The 18,027-nt window shown below is 42.2% G+C and overlaps 1 protein-coding gene across 1 annotated transcript; it reads left to right on the plus strand.

Moving 5' to 3' along the window:
- The first annotated feature begins 15,922 nt into the window (after nucleotides 1-15,922).
- Nucleotides 15,923-17,219, plus strand: LOC133533984 (uncharacterized). The gene is made up of 3 exons (XM_061873076.1): nucleotides 15,923-16,021; nucleotides 16,120-16,298; nucleotides 16,469-17,219. Exons 2-3 carry the CDS (start codon nucleotides 16,268-16,270, stop codon nucleotides 17,107-17,109), a joined length of 672 nt encoding a protein of 223 aa, XP_061729060.1. The 5' UTR covers nucleotides 15,923-16,021; nucleotides 16,120-16,267; the 3' UTR covers nucleotides 17,110-17,219.
- Nucleotides 17,220-18,027: the final 808 nt, after the last annotated feature.

Genomic DNA, 18,027 nt, shown 5'->3' on the forward strand with positions numbered 1-18,027 from the left:
ACCATTGTTCGTCTGATGGTGATGCCGGACCCGGCATCGCATAAATCAAATCAGCCATTCACAAATGTCACCACGGGCACAGGGTCGCCCGTATCCCTAGCGAGGGCCCTGTGTCTTCAACTGACACAACAAACCTTATTAAAAAAAAAAAAAAACCCACTTTTCTGATAGCAGGTCGATTTTCCAAAGATAACAGTTCTAACATAACCTAACCCATCGTTCTGGTAACCAGCTTGTCTGATAGCAGGTCGATTTTCCAAAGATCACAGTTCTAACCTAACCTAACCCATCGTTCTGGTAGCAACCCGGTTCTGTAAGTGTCACAGTTCTAACCTAACCTAACCCATCGTTCTGGCAGCAACCCGGTTCTATAAATGTCTCAGTTCTAACCTAACCTAACCCACTTTTCTGATAGCAGGTCGATTTTCCAAAGATCACAATTCTAACCTAACCTAACCCATCGTTTTGGTAATCAGCTTTTCTGATAGCAGGTCGATTTTCCAAAGATCACAGTTCTAACCTAACCTAACCCACTTTTCTGATAGCAGGTCGATTTTCCAAAGATCACAGTTCTAACCTTTTTTTTTTTTTTTTTTTGTTGTCGCAGGGGTGAATGCATTTACGCATCATCGCCCCCCGGGCGAGGGAAGCCCATTGGGGGGGCGGTATGTGGGACTCGCTCCTTCCGTAACCCCCTCTGCTATTCAGAGGGGGAGGAGGAGAATACCCACTAACCTCCCCTGCGGCGTTTCCGTCCATGCCGTTAAGGGGGGTGCAGGGGGCTCGCAAGCACGTCACCTCAGCACCCCCCCGGCGGTCCCGACCCGGATGAACCGGGACTTCACACCAGTTTGGGGAGAATCAGCAAACGCATAACTGACTCTCCCCCCTCCCGTGTAGGGCCGTGTTGCGGGTCCCTCACCCGCTGCCCTACTGGGGTATAGCGCGGTTCGCAATGGCGAACCGCCTAGCCCTCCTGCCCGCTCTTTTTCGCCTGATCGGGAGCGCGTTTGGATCCTCTTCGCGCTCCCGCTCCTCGACCTCCTTTTGCGAGACAACCGCGTCACAAAAGGAGGTCACCGCCTCCCAGGATCTCTCGCTGCCCAGCATGGCCGCCACGACACTGTGCAGCGAGAGATCATTGGTCCCGATGGCTACCACCAGCGCACTCCGCTCCACCGCCCAGCGATTGCACACCTGCAGGGTGTGCTGGGCGGTGTCGTCCGTCTCGTCACATTGATGGCAGGATTGGGTAGGCTCGCGACCGATCCAGTGCAGGTAGTGACCGAAGCACCCGTGTCCGGTCAGTACCTGCACCAGTCTAAACCCAACCCTGCCGTGCGTCCGGTCAAGCCATCGGTCTAGCGACGGGAGAACTGCCCCTATGGTGTAGGTTCCATAGGGGGAGTTCTCCAGGTCCTCCTTCCACTTTTCGCGCAATCTCCTCTGCGCCATTCTGCGTGCCTCCCTCACTTCTTCAGGAGCAGGGAAGTCGCCCGTCTCCCTACTCCTGATTCTCCGTCTGTGCGCATCAGCGAGCACCTCAGCGTCCAGTTCCCAAGGGGAGGTGCCCGCCAATACGCACGCTGCCGCCCAACTCACCGTCACATAGGCCCTGCAGACGCGTACAGCTATTACCCGTTGGGGCCTCCGAAGCAGGGCTTTGTTCTCCCCGTTGAGTTTGTCGGCCCAGATCGGGGCCCCATAGAGGGCCATGGATCGGGCTACTCCAGCGTATAGACGTCTGCAGGCATGTGACGGTCCTCCCACGTTGGGCAACAGCCGACCCATCTCCGACGCCGTCGTCACTATTCGGGGAGCAATTTGGCGGAAGTGCTCCCCGAAGTTCCAACATCTGTCCAGCGTGAGGCCGAGGTACTTTATATGGGGCCTCACCTGGACATCCTCGCCGGCTATTCTGAGGGAGGACCCGGCGGGCACCCTCCAACCTCTCCTCGCAAAGACTATTGCATCAGTCTTTGTGAGGGAGACTCTCAGTCCTAGGAGGCGGATCCTATGAATCATGAGGTCCGCCGCCACTTCCGCCCTCCGCATTGCCTCCCCCAATCACAGTTCTAACCTAACCTAACCCATCGTTCTGGTAGCAACCCGGTTCTGTAAGTGTCACAGTTCTAACCTAACCTAACCCATCGTTCTGGTAACCAGCTTTTCTGATAGCAGGTCGATTTTCCAAAGATCACAGTTCTGACCTAACCTAACCCACTTTTCTGATAGCAGGTCGATTTTCCAAAGATCACAGTTCTAACATAACCTAACCCACTTTCATCACAGCAGTTCGAATTTCCGAGGTTCGCAGTTCTAATGTAGTTGGTGCTGTTGTTGGTCATGTTTTTGATGTTGTTGTTAGTGTTGTTGTTGATGAGTTGTTGTTGTAGGTGCCGTTGTTTGAGTGAAAAAGTTCGTTTTCCAAAGGGAAAAGGTAAAGCAGTTGTACTTTTGCTTGCAAAGAATGGTCCGCGTGCGAGCACGCACTCCCGCAGCTCGGCTTTCGGCGTCGCGTGCTTGGGCGATCCAATGGGACGCTACGGGCCTTCGGCCCTACGCGGAGCTCGGCCTTCGCTAGGTTTCGAAGCTCAGCGTCGGGCCTTCGGCCCGCCGCTTCGCTTATTAAGACAGTTAACTTTTTGCCGATTCTCTTTATCAATTTTCCCGTTATTTTTTTGTTATTAATATATAGAATATTTGTTTTCCAAAGGGGAAAGGTAATGCGGTTGTACTTCCTCGTTAGGCTGTGATTTTCCTGTTTATTTTCTTGTTAATAGTATAAAGAATATTTGTTTTCCAAAGGGGAAAGGAAATGCAGTTGTACTTCCTCGTTAGGCTGCGATTTTCCTGTTTATTTTCTTGTTAATAGTATAAAGAATATTTGTTTTCCAAAGGGGAAAGGAAATGCAGTTGTACTTCAGCTTTGGGCCGCACTCTCGCAGCTCGGCCTTCGGCCTCGCGTGCTTGGGCGATCCAATGGGACGCTCCGGGCCTTCGGCCCTACGCGGAGCTCGGCCTTCGGCCTTCGCTGGGTTTCGAAGCTCAGCGTCGGGCCTTCGGCCCGCCGCTTCGCTTATTAAGACAGTTAACTTTTTGCCGATTCTCTTTATCAATTTTCCCGTTATTTTTTTGTTATTAATATATAGAATATTTGTTTTCCGAAGGGGAAAGGTAATGCGGTTGTACTTCCTCGTTAGGCTGTGATTTTCCTGTTTATTTTCTTGTTAATAGTATAAAGAATATTTGTTTTCCAAAGGGGAAAAGAAATGCGGTTGTACTTCCTCGTTAGGCTGCGATTTTCCTGTTTATTTTCTTGTTAATAGTATAAAGAATATTTGTTTTCCAAAGGGGAAAGGAAATGCAGTTGTACTTCAGCTTTGGGCCGCACTCTCGAAGCTCGGCCTTCGGCCTCGCGTGCTTGGGCGATCCAATGGGACGCTCCGGGCCTTCGGCCCTACGCGGAGCTCGGCCTTCGGCCTTCGCTGGGTTTCGAAGCTCAGCGTCGGGCCTTCGGCCCGCCGCTTCGCTTATTAAGATAGTTGACTTGTAACCGGTTCGCTCTATAAATGAACTTTTTCCGTCATTTTTAGTATAAATAATATTTTTTTTCCAAAGGGGAAAAGTAATGCGGTTGTACTTCCGCTTTAGGCCGCACTCTCGCAGCTCGGCCTTCGGCCTCGCGTGCTTGTGCAATCTAGTGGGACGCTCCGTGCCTTCGGCCCTACGCGGAGCTCGGCCTTCGGCCTTCGCTGGGTTTCGAAGCTCAGCGTCGGGCCTTCGGCCCGCCGCTTCGCTTATTAAGACAGTTAACTTGTTGTCGGTTCGCTTTATCACTTTTCCCGTTATTTTTGTTGTTATTAATATAAAGATTATTTGTTTTCCAAAGGGGAAAAGTGATGCGATTGTACTTCCACTTTGGGCCGCACTCTCGCAGCTCGGCCTTCGGCCTCGCGTGCTTGAGCGATCCAATGGGACGCTCCGGGCCTTCGGCCCTACGCGGAGCTCGGCCTTCGGCCTTCGCTGGGTTTCGAAGCTCAGCGTCGGGCCTTCGGCCCGCCGCTTCGCTTATTAAGACACTCGGGGAGGGTTGGTTTCGCTTCGGGAGTAGTGCGGGAAGTTGGAGCTTAAACACGACCCAATAGTAAAAGTGTCTTGACAAGCTCACGTCGGGCCTACGGCCTTCGGCCTTCGGTCCGCCGTTTCGCTAGACTAAGACACTTTTCCTATTGGGTCGTGTTTAAGCTCCAACTTCCCCCTCTCAGGTGACGCTTCGGGCCTTCGGCCCTACGCGGAGCTCGGCCTACGGCCTTCGCAAGCCTCGACGCGTCGCCGTCGGGCCTTCGGCCCGCCGGCTCCGCTTATCAAGACAGTTTACTTATTGGAACGCTTGGGAGCACCGTACGCGCGCAGCTCGGCCTTCGGCCTCGCTTTTAGTTACTGGGGGTTGCACGTTTGGGGGTCGGGGTGAAGGCTCCGGGCCTTCGGCCCTCCGCCGGGGTCGGCCTTCGGCCTCCCAGCCTGAAGCTCGCCCTTCGGGCTCGCTTAAGACAGTTTTTATATAGGATTTCGCTTTGTTCCTCACTCCCGCAGCTCGGCCTTCGGCCTCGCTCAAAATTACTGGGGGTGGAGCGCGCCTGGCCACTCAGCGTGAAGCTCCGGGCCTGACGGCCCGTCGCGGGGTCGGCCTTCAGCCTCCCGGCCTGAAGCTCGCCCTTCGGGCTCGCTTAACCTACTCGAAAATTTGATTTGCCCCTGTCCGCCGCCATTTTGGATTTTTCCAAAAAAAATTTTTCACATGGTAATTTCGGGCCCCCAGGCTCGCCGCATGCCAAATCTCAGCGCGCTCGGACCAACTTGAAAAAAAAAAAAAAAAGTCGGCCTTTTTGAAAATTTTTTGATGCAGTTTTTTTTCTCTCGGGGCCCTCTATGACATTTGGTCGAGCACCCCCCACCTATCGCGCACCGTTTCAGAGTTGCCATACAAAACTAAAGTGGCCATTTTTTCCGCCATCTTGAATTTTTTCCAAATTTTTTTTTTCATAGGCATCTAGAGGGGCCCGAGATTCCGTGACCAAAATTTCAGCGCGCTAGGATCAACTTGAAAATTGTCCGCCATTTTGAATCCGCCATTTTGAAAAAAAAATGGCGGCTTCCAAAACTGCCCAGGGTCCTCTATGACATTTGGTCGAACACCCCCCCACTATCTCTCACCGTTTAGCCGGGCCGTCAAACATTTTTCGACCCGGAAGTCGAATCCAAAGATCCATATTTTTCTGGACCTACAAATTTCGAACTCTATACGAATCAATTTTTTTTTTCCACCTAAACGATCCGTTTTCGGCTGAATTTAAAACAAACAATACACATATATGCACTCTTATATGACGCATTTACCAATTTCCAACGATCGTACTACAGCCGTGATCATACCAGCCCTCAAGTAAATTATGCTCATTACAAGACACACTCTCCATTAATAGTCATTGACACGTCAAGACAGTGTGACAGCTTCAACTCGGGAGCTGGTGCTATTGATATTAAATTGGAAATGGAGTTTAAAGAGAATGTACCTGCCAACACCACGGCATACTGTCTCATTATCAATGATTCACTGTTTGAGTACAACGCTCTCACCAGTGCCACACGTAAAATCATTCAGTAGAGCATTGACCACCCTCAATTGTAAACGTGTCTTGGAACTTTGAAAATACGTTTAAAAAATGAATTATTCAAACATTTTTTTACCTTCTTACACACCGTCGATTGATTGTTCCGGTGCTGGTGATGGTTGCTGTGAGCTGAGCAAGAGTGTCTACAATCTCAAACGCTGTCCTGCTGGTGCAAGTGCTCCGATTGCAAATATCCATGTATACTTGAAGTTGCAGTTTATTGAAGCTAAAATCAGATTACATACCTGTGTTAGTTTTAATGACCATTATGAACTCACCTGTGAAGAATGGAATGCAATGTTTGCGGAAAAAGTTGACGTCATTGGAAACTTCTTTCATAGCCCAATGTGTGTTTCACCAGAGCTGATTCAGTGCGATCGTCTTCGGATGTGTATCTCTCCAGTACCGTTACTTTTACTCAGCTGTGACAATGAACCTGTGACGAACACACACCCCTTGGTGATAAACCACATGGAATGGAGTCATATCGAATGTGTTATGGAGTGTATTAACGCACGTATCGGATACTTGAACAAAATAAAGTCTACCTACGAAAACCGTCTCAACTTCTTCAAGAAACATTTCAAGATATATCACCCCGCTAATGTTCAACAGGCACGCAATATTATAGGTAGTTTGTGCAATGTAAACGATATTGTCGACTCTGAAATCAAGTGTTATGCCACCGATATTTTGTGTAATACCTATATTTTCAATTGAAACGGTTAAAGTTTGATGAAAATAAAAATAAAAAACAATAACTAACCTATTTTTGATTTATTTTAACATATAATCCTTATCTTTCTTCCTCCCCTACACCAATGCAATTGTAGGCGGTACAGTAATAACGCGCAGTAATAATTGAATATTACGTCTTTTTTTTTCTACTCACAAAGTGGGTTCACCAGAGTATACTTGAAGATATGCAATCATTCACTTGTCTTTGGTCGACGGGAAATCCCCGTTTTCTCTGACCATTCTCAGTCAAGCCCGATGATGCAATAATGAGTCGCTCTGTGTCGACACGTGCAAATCATGTGTGGGCGTCGCACGGCGCGTCGCCGGCCAGGCTCCCCTTCCCCGCTTCGCCGCGCACCGCAGACGCCAGCGCACGAGTCGAGGTCGACCTCGACACGTGCAAATCATGCGTGGGCGCGGCGCCGGCTAGGCTCCCCTTCCCCGCTTCGCCGCGCTCCGCAGACGCCAGCGCATGGCATGATGCAACTCACTCAGTTGCCCGCAGCCCGCCTCACGGCACGACCGTACCGTTGTCTGAGCGAGTGAATAAGTGAATTGAAGCATCACCATGGCGTTGTTACATCATTGCAACTTTTGTAACGAAGATGTATTATCAAACTGTTTGATATCTCATTCGGAAAGTGACCGCCACATCCTGCTTTGTGCACAAGAAAAGTCTGCCGACGGTGCTGTTTACATTGTTGAAAGTGCCTTCAAGTGCAGAATAATTACATACCGGATTAATGGGAGTGCAGACATTTTGGATCCTAAAATGTATTTGTTGAATATTGGAGAAACGCTTGAAAAGCTGATTACCATTGAACTAAAAACACATAAACATGTAAAAATAAATGTTGAACTCTTTGGTACTTTTGTGAAAACCAATTGTAAAGATACTGTTTAGTTTATATAGATATTTTGTCATTATAATACATTTTTCTAGATTAAATAAGCTAACTATAGTATTAAAAGTATTTGTAACGATCGATCACGTGAAGAGTCACGTGATCGATCCCTCCATCTTAAATATTGAACGAGCATTCGGGAGGTGACATTCGAACGATGACAGTCGAACGATGACGGTCGATGCAAAATTACAAGTGGTTACGTTGATTGTATTATTAGCAGGTCAGTACGTTTTGTTTTGTTAGAACTCGATACAATATAATTGCATGTCTGAGCGACAAGCGTACTACTGTCGTGTGGTTAGTTAGATTGGAAGAGGTTATATTCATTGTGCCAAATAAATGTATTTTGATCACACCTACCGTTCTTTTAATATTATGGTTAGACCCCTTATATCTCAGAAGTGAGGATAGGCGAGTATTTTAACAAATCACTCGTTTATCCCGCCTGCAAAAGTTAATTAATCGGCCCTGGCACAATGAATACAATTACTGACGCATAACGACTGATGATATTGTTTGTCTATGTTTGACCACTTACTTTGACTAATAATTTTTTTATGTGAGGTTAGTGCTCACACTTAAATAATGTTAGCTTATAAGACAACTAAATAAATAAAAATAGTAAACGAAAAAATAAAATATTGTAATGTAATAACATCATAAAACTGAATTAGCTTACGTGAGAAATATTAAACGAGTGCATACGTTAAAATTAAAACGTATGCTTGTCAGGACAGGTCCTGAGTTGTTAGGACAAACATAACAGTTACATATTTTACACTAGATAATTATAATTTCCTCCTCCTACTTGCATCGGTTTCCTCATCACTGAAGGTAGTTGCCACTTCGAGGGAACAGTTTCTCTTTGACAATTTACCGCCACCTCCATCTGTCGCCAAATTAGGGCACCGTGGAGCCCGGATTGGTGGCGTGGAGCGTGGATTAATTTCCAATAAATCCAATAAGTAAAATATAAAACCTAAGGTGGATTGTTGCATTTTAATTAGAATATTTTCATTTTTACTTCATTATACAATTAATTTCAATTACAACGGTCTGATTTAATAATGTTTTGATTGGTTCGCAATCAGTGACGGAATATATAATATAGACAACGCTCTCCATAGAAAATACCAGCCATACTGACACTGACAGCTACCCCTTCACCGTGAATATATCCTTGCAGCTTCGAATTATATTCAATAAACTAATTCCTGCTATTAAACAAAAAGTTGTGATTGATCAATAAAAGTTTTGATTGCCTATAATAGAATTCTATGCGTCAAACCGTTGTTGCGTTACAATATTTTGGCGTTGTCAAATCTTACAATAATTATACTAAGATGGAACCAATTCATATAAATTATTGTTTGACGCGTATTTATTGTCAAGATTAGGCATGTTTATACTTTATAAGTGTATGTCGGTACATACAAAATTTGAAACGTAATGTTAATATGTATTATGTATTCTGGAACAATGAAAGTACATACAAAATTTTATAAAATGCCAGTGTTGAATGTTTCCCAAGTTTAATATACGTTTTTAGTTATGTATCAATAAAATGTAAATAATACAAAACAACAACGCAATATGGAAAGAAACCTGAAGTTAAAATATTATAAGTGAGACGACGTTTTATTTTAATATTTTAAAATTTAATAAAGTATTTAACTATTTATCAGACGACCTTTTGTTGGGATGTTACTAGATTCAATTGAACTCTCCGAGATATTTTCAGTACGTGCCATCTGAAATATTATTCTTAACTGAATATATTGTTTTGTTTTAAATATAATACATATGAAATAACCAAAAATATAAGTAAGCGTAAGAACAACCTTATCTTCAAGTCCCACTTATCCATTTTCTGTCTGATAGTAATAAATTTCTTTGAAATGTACGCTACAAATTCGCGTGTTTGGCTAAGGAACCAAGTGAATCAACCTGGTGCCTGCCTGTTTAAAGTAACAGCATTTTTGTCCAAAGAATTTTCTGTTCCGGTCAGGGATTGTGCAACCGGTTTTATTTAATACCTGTAAATAAATTCTCAAACTAATACCGCTATAAAAAGAATAGCTATATTCCTATTAGAGGTATTGTTTTGATTTTGCTTTTGTTTTTACCGTTATATATAGACTATTTACAATATTAAATACCTTTATTCAATACCGCCATTCATTGTACTTGAAAGGTAAGATGTCAATCAGACACTACTACTAAATCACAACAAATAGGTCTAATACTGTAACGTCACGTGATAATATTTTGCATAGCTGGCTGAAGTGTAGTAGTAGTACCTAGATTAATATTATTTGCTTCTGAAAGTAAATTATTTAAGTAACGATGTCCTTCATTTTTATTCGCAAAGGAAAAGCCTTGCCAAAGTACTAAGTCTGAAATATTCTGACAATTTAGCAATACGCAAAGCGCAACATCTTCGAAGTCACAAATAAAGGAGTGTATTGACATTGACATGTATAACCGGTAATGGTTTTTAAGGGTAAAATGTCAAATACAGATATTGTTGTCTAATGGCAAAATCACTAATAGACATGAGTATCGTTATTGATTATACCTGTAATCAAAGCTTTAGTGATAAAAATTGCGAAATACAACTACAACCGGTTATACCTAATTTAAAACCGGTAGTCAGAATACCGGTAACGATCCTTGGTTCCGGTCCTTTGTGAAACTTGAATAAATAAAACAGGAAGTTTATCGGCAAGAAATTTGCACCGTACTTGATATTTTACATAAGAACAAGTAATTGGAGTTCCTTTAAAGTAAAATGTTGCATAACGCCATCTCATTCTGTCACCCCGTATCAAAGTATGCCCAAAAGGGCATGAGTTATTATGAAACTAATACATATAGTTACGACATTTGGTTTAGCGTATTAGTCTACAACAGTCTGTTAATTTAAATAATTATTTATCATGTTTAGGAATTAAACTTACACAAACCAATTAATCCCATTCTTCTTCTTGTGTTGTATTGAATTTTTGGTACCAATAAACGCACAATAAGGCATTTGATATAGGTTTCTGAATTAATAATTTTGTATGGGCTGACATGTTATGCCGCAGAAGGCTGCTGTCGTACTAAAGCTGTCTAATTCCGCCTAGTACAGTCAATTCACTGATTTAAACCTTCACGATTTTTACACATCTTTAACTTATACAAATGGGACTTAATCGCTTAAGTTTTAAATTTACCTCCGACGTTTCAAGGACGGTGTTGTCGGAGAAGACTGGCTAAAGTTGACATCAACATTTACATTAGAAAATCGCGCGAGTTTTTCGAACTACCCGCACAGTCGATTCGTTTTCGGCACAGTAGCCGAGGGGTCATTTTTGAGCCCAAGTCAGTCTTTTATAGTTATTCTAGTTCGATGTTCGCAATAAAATGTTTTTTTTATTGTACTTTTATTGAAAATATATATTTTTACGTTATGCTTAAAGCTAGATGCGTGATGGTGTGGCAATGATGCAAACTTGCCTATTTTTTTTATTAGTTTTTTTATTGTTCGAATTCCCTAGGTGAGCTTGAGTTTGCTCGTCTTACATTTATATGAACAAATTGAATAGTTGTTTATTCAAATAGTGATCAAATTATTGGTATAAAGAAAATAAACGATATGATAAATAAATCAATAATAAATCTATATAATAGATTCATATACATAAATACCTTGTGATGTTAGGATAATTTTAATGTAACATGACGAGGGGAATTAAGATGATTTTTATAAGAAAAATAATGAAACCGTTTTGACGCGGCCTGAGACGTTATTTCAGGCTGCGAAAAACACTAATAATTGATGCAAATTTAGAGTTTTGATATAGTGTAGATATTTCATGCTGCTGAAAATAACTGAAACTTGTTAAAATTTCAAATCTCATATATTGTGTAGAGATTCATTCATAACGGCCTGAAACGATATTTAAGGCTGCTGATGGCGACTGAAACTCGTGATAAATTCCAATGTTTTGACATTGCGTAACGTATCACTAGAAATGGCTTGAAACGATATTTCAGGCTACTGAAAACGACTAAAACTTGATTTAAAATTAATATATTTTTATATAGTGTAGAGTTTTATCAGAAAGGACCTGACATGTCGCTTCCTGAAAACTCTCAGGACTTGATGAAATTTAATAAATTGGCAGGGGTGATATTTCGGGCTGTTACAGCTTGTTGGAAATGCTAATATTATAGTTTTAATGGTATTAGAAATTAATAATAAAACTTAACTGAAATCAAGGTATCCTGTCGGCTGATAGAGCTCTTTTAAAAGAACAACGTGTTTTCTACCTAATCATATTTTAAGCATATGTTGCAAAATGCCGCATCGTAATGTTTTTCTAAGGACGATTAAAAATTTGAATGAACAATGATATTATCCGAACAAATCTAAGTTTCAGTGATGGACGCAAATGACGATAAGGTCAGCAATAATGGGCGCAGAGAGAAGCGCAGCTCCGATCATAATGTCGCGGAAGTGGACGTTAACGAATGTGAGATTCGGGAACGTCCAACGCCTAAATCATCTGCCATGCCAAGTGAGGGAGCGGAAGGGAGCCTGAAAGGTAGGCAAAGCCGCAAACACTTGCTGCATGATGAAGAGTATGATTGCGAGTTACGGTGTGAGAGAGCGCCACGTTCACGAACACCAAATTTGGGTCCAGACATGTTCCTTGCAGTTGAAGCATGTCGCCATAGACGCACGGGCGCGCAAGAAATTGCGGATGGTAGTGGAGTTCCTCTTATGAAGACAACTAGCATAATTATAAGCAGTGCCGGATTAACCATTAAGCAAAATAAGCACTTGCTTAGGGCACCACGTCTAGGGGGGCACCAAGATCGTTGGCATAAAAAAAACGGGTAGTTTGTACATGTTCATGTACACCTACCTTAAAATAAAAATGGTAAATGTGTACCTTTGTGCGTCGTGTACAGGGCACGTAAACGCGTCTCCAACGTAGGCCTTTGCCCCTACGAGGAGGCCCATTCCATCAGGCTTGCAATATATGCTGATTTTTACCTCATACTTTACCCATTGGTTCGTGGTTGATTTTTGATTTCCAGCATTCTGCAAGTCTGTCAGCCTTTGGGCCAAAGGGCCTTACACCCAACGTAGAGCTCAGTTTTAGAAAGCTATTTGTCTTCAACCCTCCGTGGAGCTTGTTCTTCAGCCTTCTCGGGGTGTCGAATTTAATAGTAGATCTGCACTTTTGTCTTAATTTATAATTATGTCGTGTCCGAATTTCGCTCTCTTGCAACTCGGCCTTCGGCTTCGCACCGAAGTCTTAACAGGTTTTCGAGGATCGGAATTTGTCACGCATGCTGCCCGAGCTCTTGCACACCAGATTGGTTTGCGACGTATTGCACACGGCCAAGCTGCAGAGCCGCGATCGTGCGAACTTATTGTCAAAGTTTTATGATAAAAAAACTGATGACGGAATCAAAGGCTAAGAAAGGCTAAGGCACGAAGTTCGAAAACCAAAAGCATACTTACGGTTTTATTTGAACCAAAGGTTTCCTTTAGCAGAATTAATCTTTGTTTTCCTAAGATGTAATTAAGAAGTGATGCCACCCAGATTTTTGATTCAGGTTTATTTCAGCTTCGGCGAAGTCGGTCAGTCGGAGGTCAATAACTGTTTAAGTTTAGGTTCTAAGTTACGTTTGGTATCATTTTCGACAAAATCTAAAATGTTATCCATATCATCATACCAAATTTCATTCAAATAGGTGCAGCGGTTATTGATTCCCCACATAAACTGCCACCCTCCTTCCTTCACACATCCTTTCATCATTTTTTAGATTAAAACTATCCCATATGTCCTTGCTCGGGACTAAACTAATTATTTCTATACCAAATTTCAACTAAATTGGTTCAGCGGTTGAAGCGTGAAGAGGAGTAATAAAAAAAATGAATATTTTACATGTTTCCACTTCGGAATGGTGTCAATGTGATACCATACTCGTAAATGAGTTCGGCATTCCCGATTTATACGAAAACGATACCAAACATAGCCTACTAGCTTAACTGTTATAGATATCAAGATAAAGTTGAGCGCCCACCCCCCTCCTCTAAAAATGTACACTACAAAACTTGGTGGCTCTGGCTCTGGCCACTGGCTCCACTTCTTAACTAAATCAACCCTTGGGTCCTAACTCCTAGGGGCCATTTCTGCCAAAGGAAATCTTCGGTTCGAAACGCCTATTTCATCGGCTGCAACTAACTCTAATCAAGTGCCCTTTTGAGCGAGGTCAAATGCGAGCGAGCAGCAGGAGAGCCATGATCACATTGGTTCGATTTCGTTAGGTCTTATTCATACTCGGCTTTTTACGTTATGCAAAAGTTGGCCTTAAGCTTCACATAAACTTGGACATGTGTCCAAATCCAGGCTTTCGTCTCTCGCGGCTGGGCATTATGCCTTGTTTACAATTCGCCATTGGTTTTTTTTTATAGCGCGCCGCCATCAGAATTTCCGGGCGTCTAACCTTATGAGGACCTCAGCCTTCGGCCTCATTCACACAATTTGTCAATTCCAAGTTCTGCTTTCTTACAGCGTGGCCTTTGGCCTCATACGTAAAAGCGCCGATCGGACCGCGCTTTCAGCCTTATGAAGAGCTCAGATTTCGACTTACTTTTTAAAACACTTGGCCATAGATTCTTGCCAGAGCTCGGCCCTGCTGTAGCTCGACCTTTGGCCTCACATGAATGCGCTTCTCAGAAAAGCTCTCTTTTCAACCCTGTGTGGAGCTCGGCCTTAGTCCTCGCTTACACTGGGTATTTTTTTCAGTCAGCTACAAAACCCAGCTCTCTCGCAACTCCGCCTTTAAGTCTTGCTCGGAAGCGCGAAGTGGGCACTCCGGATCTTCAACCTTATGAAGAGCATGGCCGTTGGATTCGTTTTTGACTATTGCCACCATTGGTTCAATTCCAAGCACTGATCCTGCAGTTCGGCCTTCGGCCTCGCACAACAGTCCGCCACGGTAGAAACAACTGAGGGTCAACCGCGAACCACGTTCGACGTGTTGTCTCCCTGTCGCACGTACGAATTTACAATTGCCTCTGGGCCTCAGTCCTTATGTAACATTCGGGTTACTTTTGGTCATGCTACTTCTAGGGTTTATTTGTGAAGTGAACCAAAGCAGTTTTAATCACATAGTTAGACGGAAACGCAAGTACACAATTATAGATTAGGTAATTTCAGTCATTTAGTTCACGCAGTTTGATGAAGGTGACATTAGGATAGCGACTGCACCAGCATTACTGTTGCAACGTTACTGCTGCAGCACTGTCAATTTCCTTGATAAAATAAGTAATGGATTGAATATACAAATTGCAGCAGTAATGCGACCATGAATGTCACTTAGTATCTTCTTCAACCTAGCGTTTTCCCGGCCTAACGCCAGGGTCCGCTTTCCCACTTAATCTACTAAATAAACGTCACATAGTATACCAAAAAAAACAATATTGTCAATGTAATCTGGATGAGCCTAGGCAGAGGGGGCACCAAGATCTAGAAATGCTTAGGGCATCAAAATTTCTTAATCCGGCACTGATTATAAGCATCCGCGACATCCTGTAAGCCCAATACGGTATGGACGCATGGAGAGAAAGAGGCACTATGTTTATAGTAGTAGTTCTGATGACGACTATCGTGTAACCTCTAAACATAAAAGGTTGTACTCTCACTCTCCATGCGTCGATCGTGTCGTAGATAGTAAGTAGACTACCTGAATGAATCTGGTGAAAATACTATAAGTAAATTTCTAATCATCGTAAAGATGTTGAAGAGATGAAGATTCTCGAGTTCGATCTAATATCGAAAGATCAAACCATTCCTACATGGCTTACAAAAGTAGAGGAGTGTGCTGAGACTTACGGGTGGGCAGAGAAAGAGATTATACATTTCACGCTTCTGAAACTTACAGGTCTTGCTAAATGTTGGTACCAGGGTCTCAGCACTAACCTATACACGTGGTCAGAGTGGAAAAGGAAGCTTGTAGAATTATTTCCAAGTCGTGATGATTACACGGAAGTTTTAATAACTATGCTGTCCAAGAAAGCTCGATATGGAGATTCACTTGAGCAATATTACTATGATAAACTTAATTAATTATTATTTTATTATTATCTTTATTTGTCTTGGGTGTTAAGTTAGTAAAAGTAAAATAAAAAAAAAAAAAAACATACGATGATATTGGGACGACGACACTGAAAGTCCAAATGGAATGGGTCTGAGTAATCATCATGGCTAGTTAGCATGGCTAATAGTCTAGGATATAGGTAATTTAGATTAATTGATATTTTTTGTGAATATTGCACTATTGTTATAAAATAAATGCTTTCGATTAGGCTTTGTAGACGTTAATAAATTAAATTATAATTCAAATTAAGTTATGTGAGCTGTATACTTTATGAAACTGCTAGCTTAACAGTCTAGGCGTGATTCATTTATTTAGTATAGATTTCATGTTGACACTTGGAGAGACAGTACACCTCCAAATCTTATTAGAGTAGGGAGGATATGCCGTTTCTGGCTCAGTTTAGGTATTTATCCCCCCCCTCCCCCCTCACCCCCCTATCGACGCCAATTTTCCTATAGCTCGTTGAGCAATAATGTAAATGACTACATTTGACCTCGCTCGACAAAGATGATTCAGTTTGCACCGAAAGTTGAGGTAAGTACATATATTTATATTTTAATTATTACAAAATAATGTAGTTTCATTTCCTGTACGATAACTCAACAAACAAATCTTTTCCTCTTTTCATATAGTTCATGAGAACCGTTTCACACGTTTCTTTACCACATGCGCCCCGCCCGCCCGTCTACACCCCACCCCTCAACTGAATTTTTCTGCTATAAAAGAGCATGTTGAACCATATTCCCACTACAGTGTCACAACGAATATTGCGTTGAAATCATGGATCCGCAAGCTTCATCACATACCAAATGTAAGTATAGTTGTATTATACTCACATTAACATTTGAGTATTTCACCTCTGTTCTGTCTTTGTAGTTTAAATAATCTATCACTTTCGACCTATCCCCTATGTTCTCAATTAGGAATACTTGCTTACTTTTAATATAAATAATAACAATATTTTTATTATATTTTCCCCAGCCGACAACAATACCATCACCACTTGGTGCTGCCAGTGCTGGTTGTCCACCACCACAAGCGGCGGCGGCGGCTGTGACGGTGGCTGTAGCAGCTCCACTTCGCCATCGTCACCCGGACCACAACCGATGGCAACAGCAAAGGCACTGTTAAAACAAGACGATGGGGACAAGGGAAAAACAAACTGCCTAGAGAGCGCTTCTGAGAGCGATACGAGCGATGAAATGAAATCTTTTTATCAAGGATGTAAAAGCAAGTGGATAAAAGCGTTCCAAAACAATACTCTGATTAATAGATGGCGCCTCCCCATGCCATTTCACACATTTAGAGCGGAAGTAGCGAGATTGTTAAAACGATTGTATATCGAAGGTCACCATGACGATTGTCATATTTACCTGTTAATTGTAATGTGGGACGATTTAAACGATGACGTAGAAGAGATAGTGGGAGATGCTCAAATCAACTATCAAGACTGGATTGCGTTATTAGGTGGCGTTACAGCGGAACTATTTTCACGCGTGGTGTTCAATACTAAATCTTTTAACTATTTAATCAATGTAATATTTTGTGTGCTAGGTCCAAACATAATAGCTTCCGGTGATTATGAATGTGAACCTAAATGTAAGAATGCTCGTACATATTAAGGTGATGATGCATTTATTCCTTGTCATTGTTTAATTTTAAATTGTTAGCTCGCTGCGAATGTAAATGTTTTAATGTACACGTATTAATAATAAATTCATATTACTGAATATAGGAATGTTTTATTGAGTGAAACCTCATTGATTTGGAGTAAATGAATATTTATTGAGTAAAATAGTTACACAATGTTATCTTTTTCTATCCAACTTTTTTCATTTAAGCCAAGCCATTTTACATACACTTTATTTCCACGACGCTTTAAAACTTTTTCCACTAGATAAATGTCATTGTGTTTAGTTTTCTGCAACTCTTGTTCATAAAAAACATCCAGAGATGGGTTGGTGATTAGCGTCTTGAAATAAATAGGTCACTGGATTAGTAGTTTGCACTTTAGTTATTGTAAATATTTCCGTAGTCCAATTGCCGGTGTAGCCTTTGGCGAAAGTGGATTTATATTTACTAATTCTCACATGTTGACCGACCTTGAACTTGGCACGTGGTTTGACTTTAATGTGATTGTAGACTTTATGTAACAACTGTTTAGAGTTGTTTTTATTCACACTCGCCGGTGCCATACCGATAGTACGATGCAGTTTGTTATTGTAATATTGTTCCACTTCACTTGTCAGCGGTATCCATTTGTAGGAACCATTCATGCTAAATTGTTTCCAAATCCAATGTTTTAAGGTTCTAATTAGCCTTTCCACTATGGAAGCTTTCATGACACTATAGGTAGAGTAGTGATTGATATGATGATGTTTCATGAGCGATTTAAATTTGACATTGAAAAACTCTTTTCCATCATCTGATTGAATATTCTTGGGCTTTCTCCCGTTTTCACTCAAAATTCTGCTCATTGCCTTTGTAACATCTTCAGCGCTCTTAGACTTTAGCGGTTGCATCCAAGCGTATTTGGAAAA

This window comes from Cydia pomonella, unplaced genomic scaffold (assembly GCF_033807575.1).
Source record: "Cydia pomonella isolate Wapato2018A unplaced genomic scaffold, ilCydPomo1 PGA_scaffold_30, whole genome shotgun sequence".
NCBI classification, from domain to species: domain Eukaryota; kingdom Metazoa; phylum Arthropoda; class Insecta; order Lepidoptera; family Tortricidae; genus Cydia; species Cydia pomonella.

Coding starts and splice junctions, on each gene's coding strand:
- LOC133533984 (XM_061873076.1), top strand. CDS start 16,268: ATGGATCCGCAAGCTTCATCACATACCAAAT. Junction 16,299..16,468: donor AGCTTCATCACATACCAAAT/GTAAGTATAGTT, acceptor TATTTTCCCCAG/CCGACAACAATACCATCACC.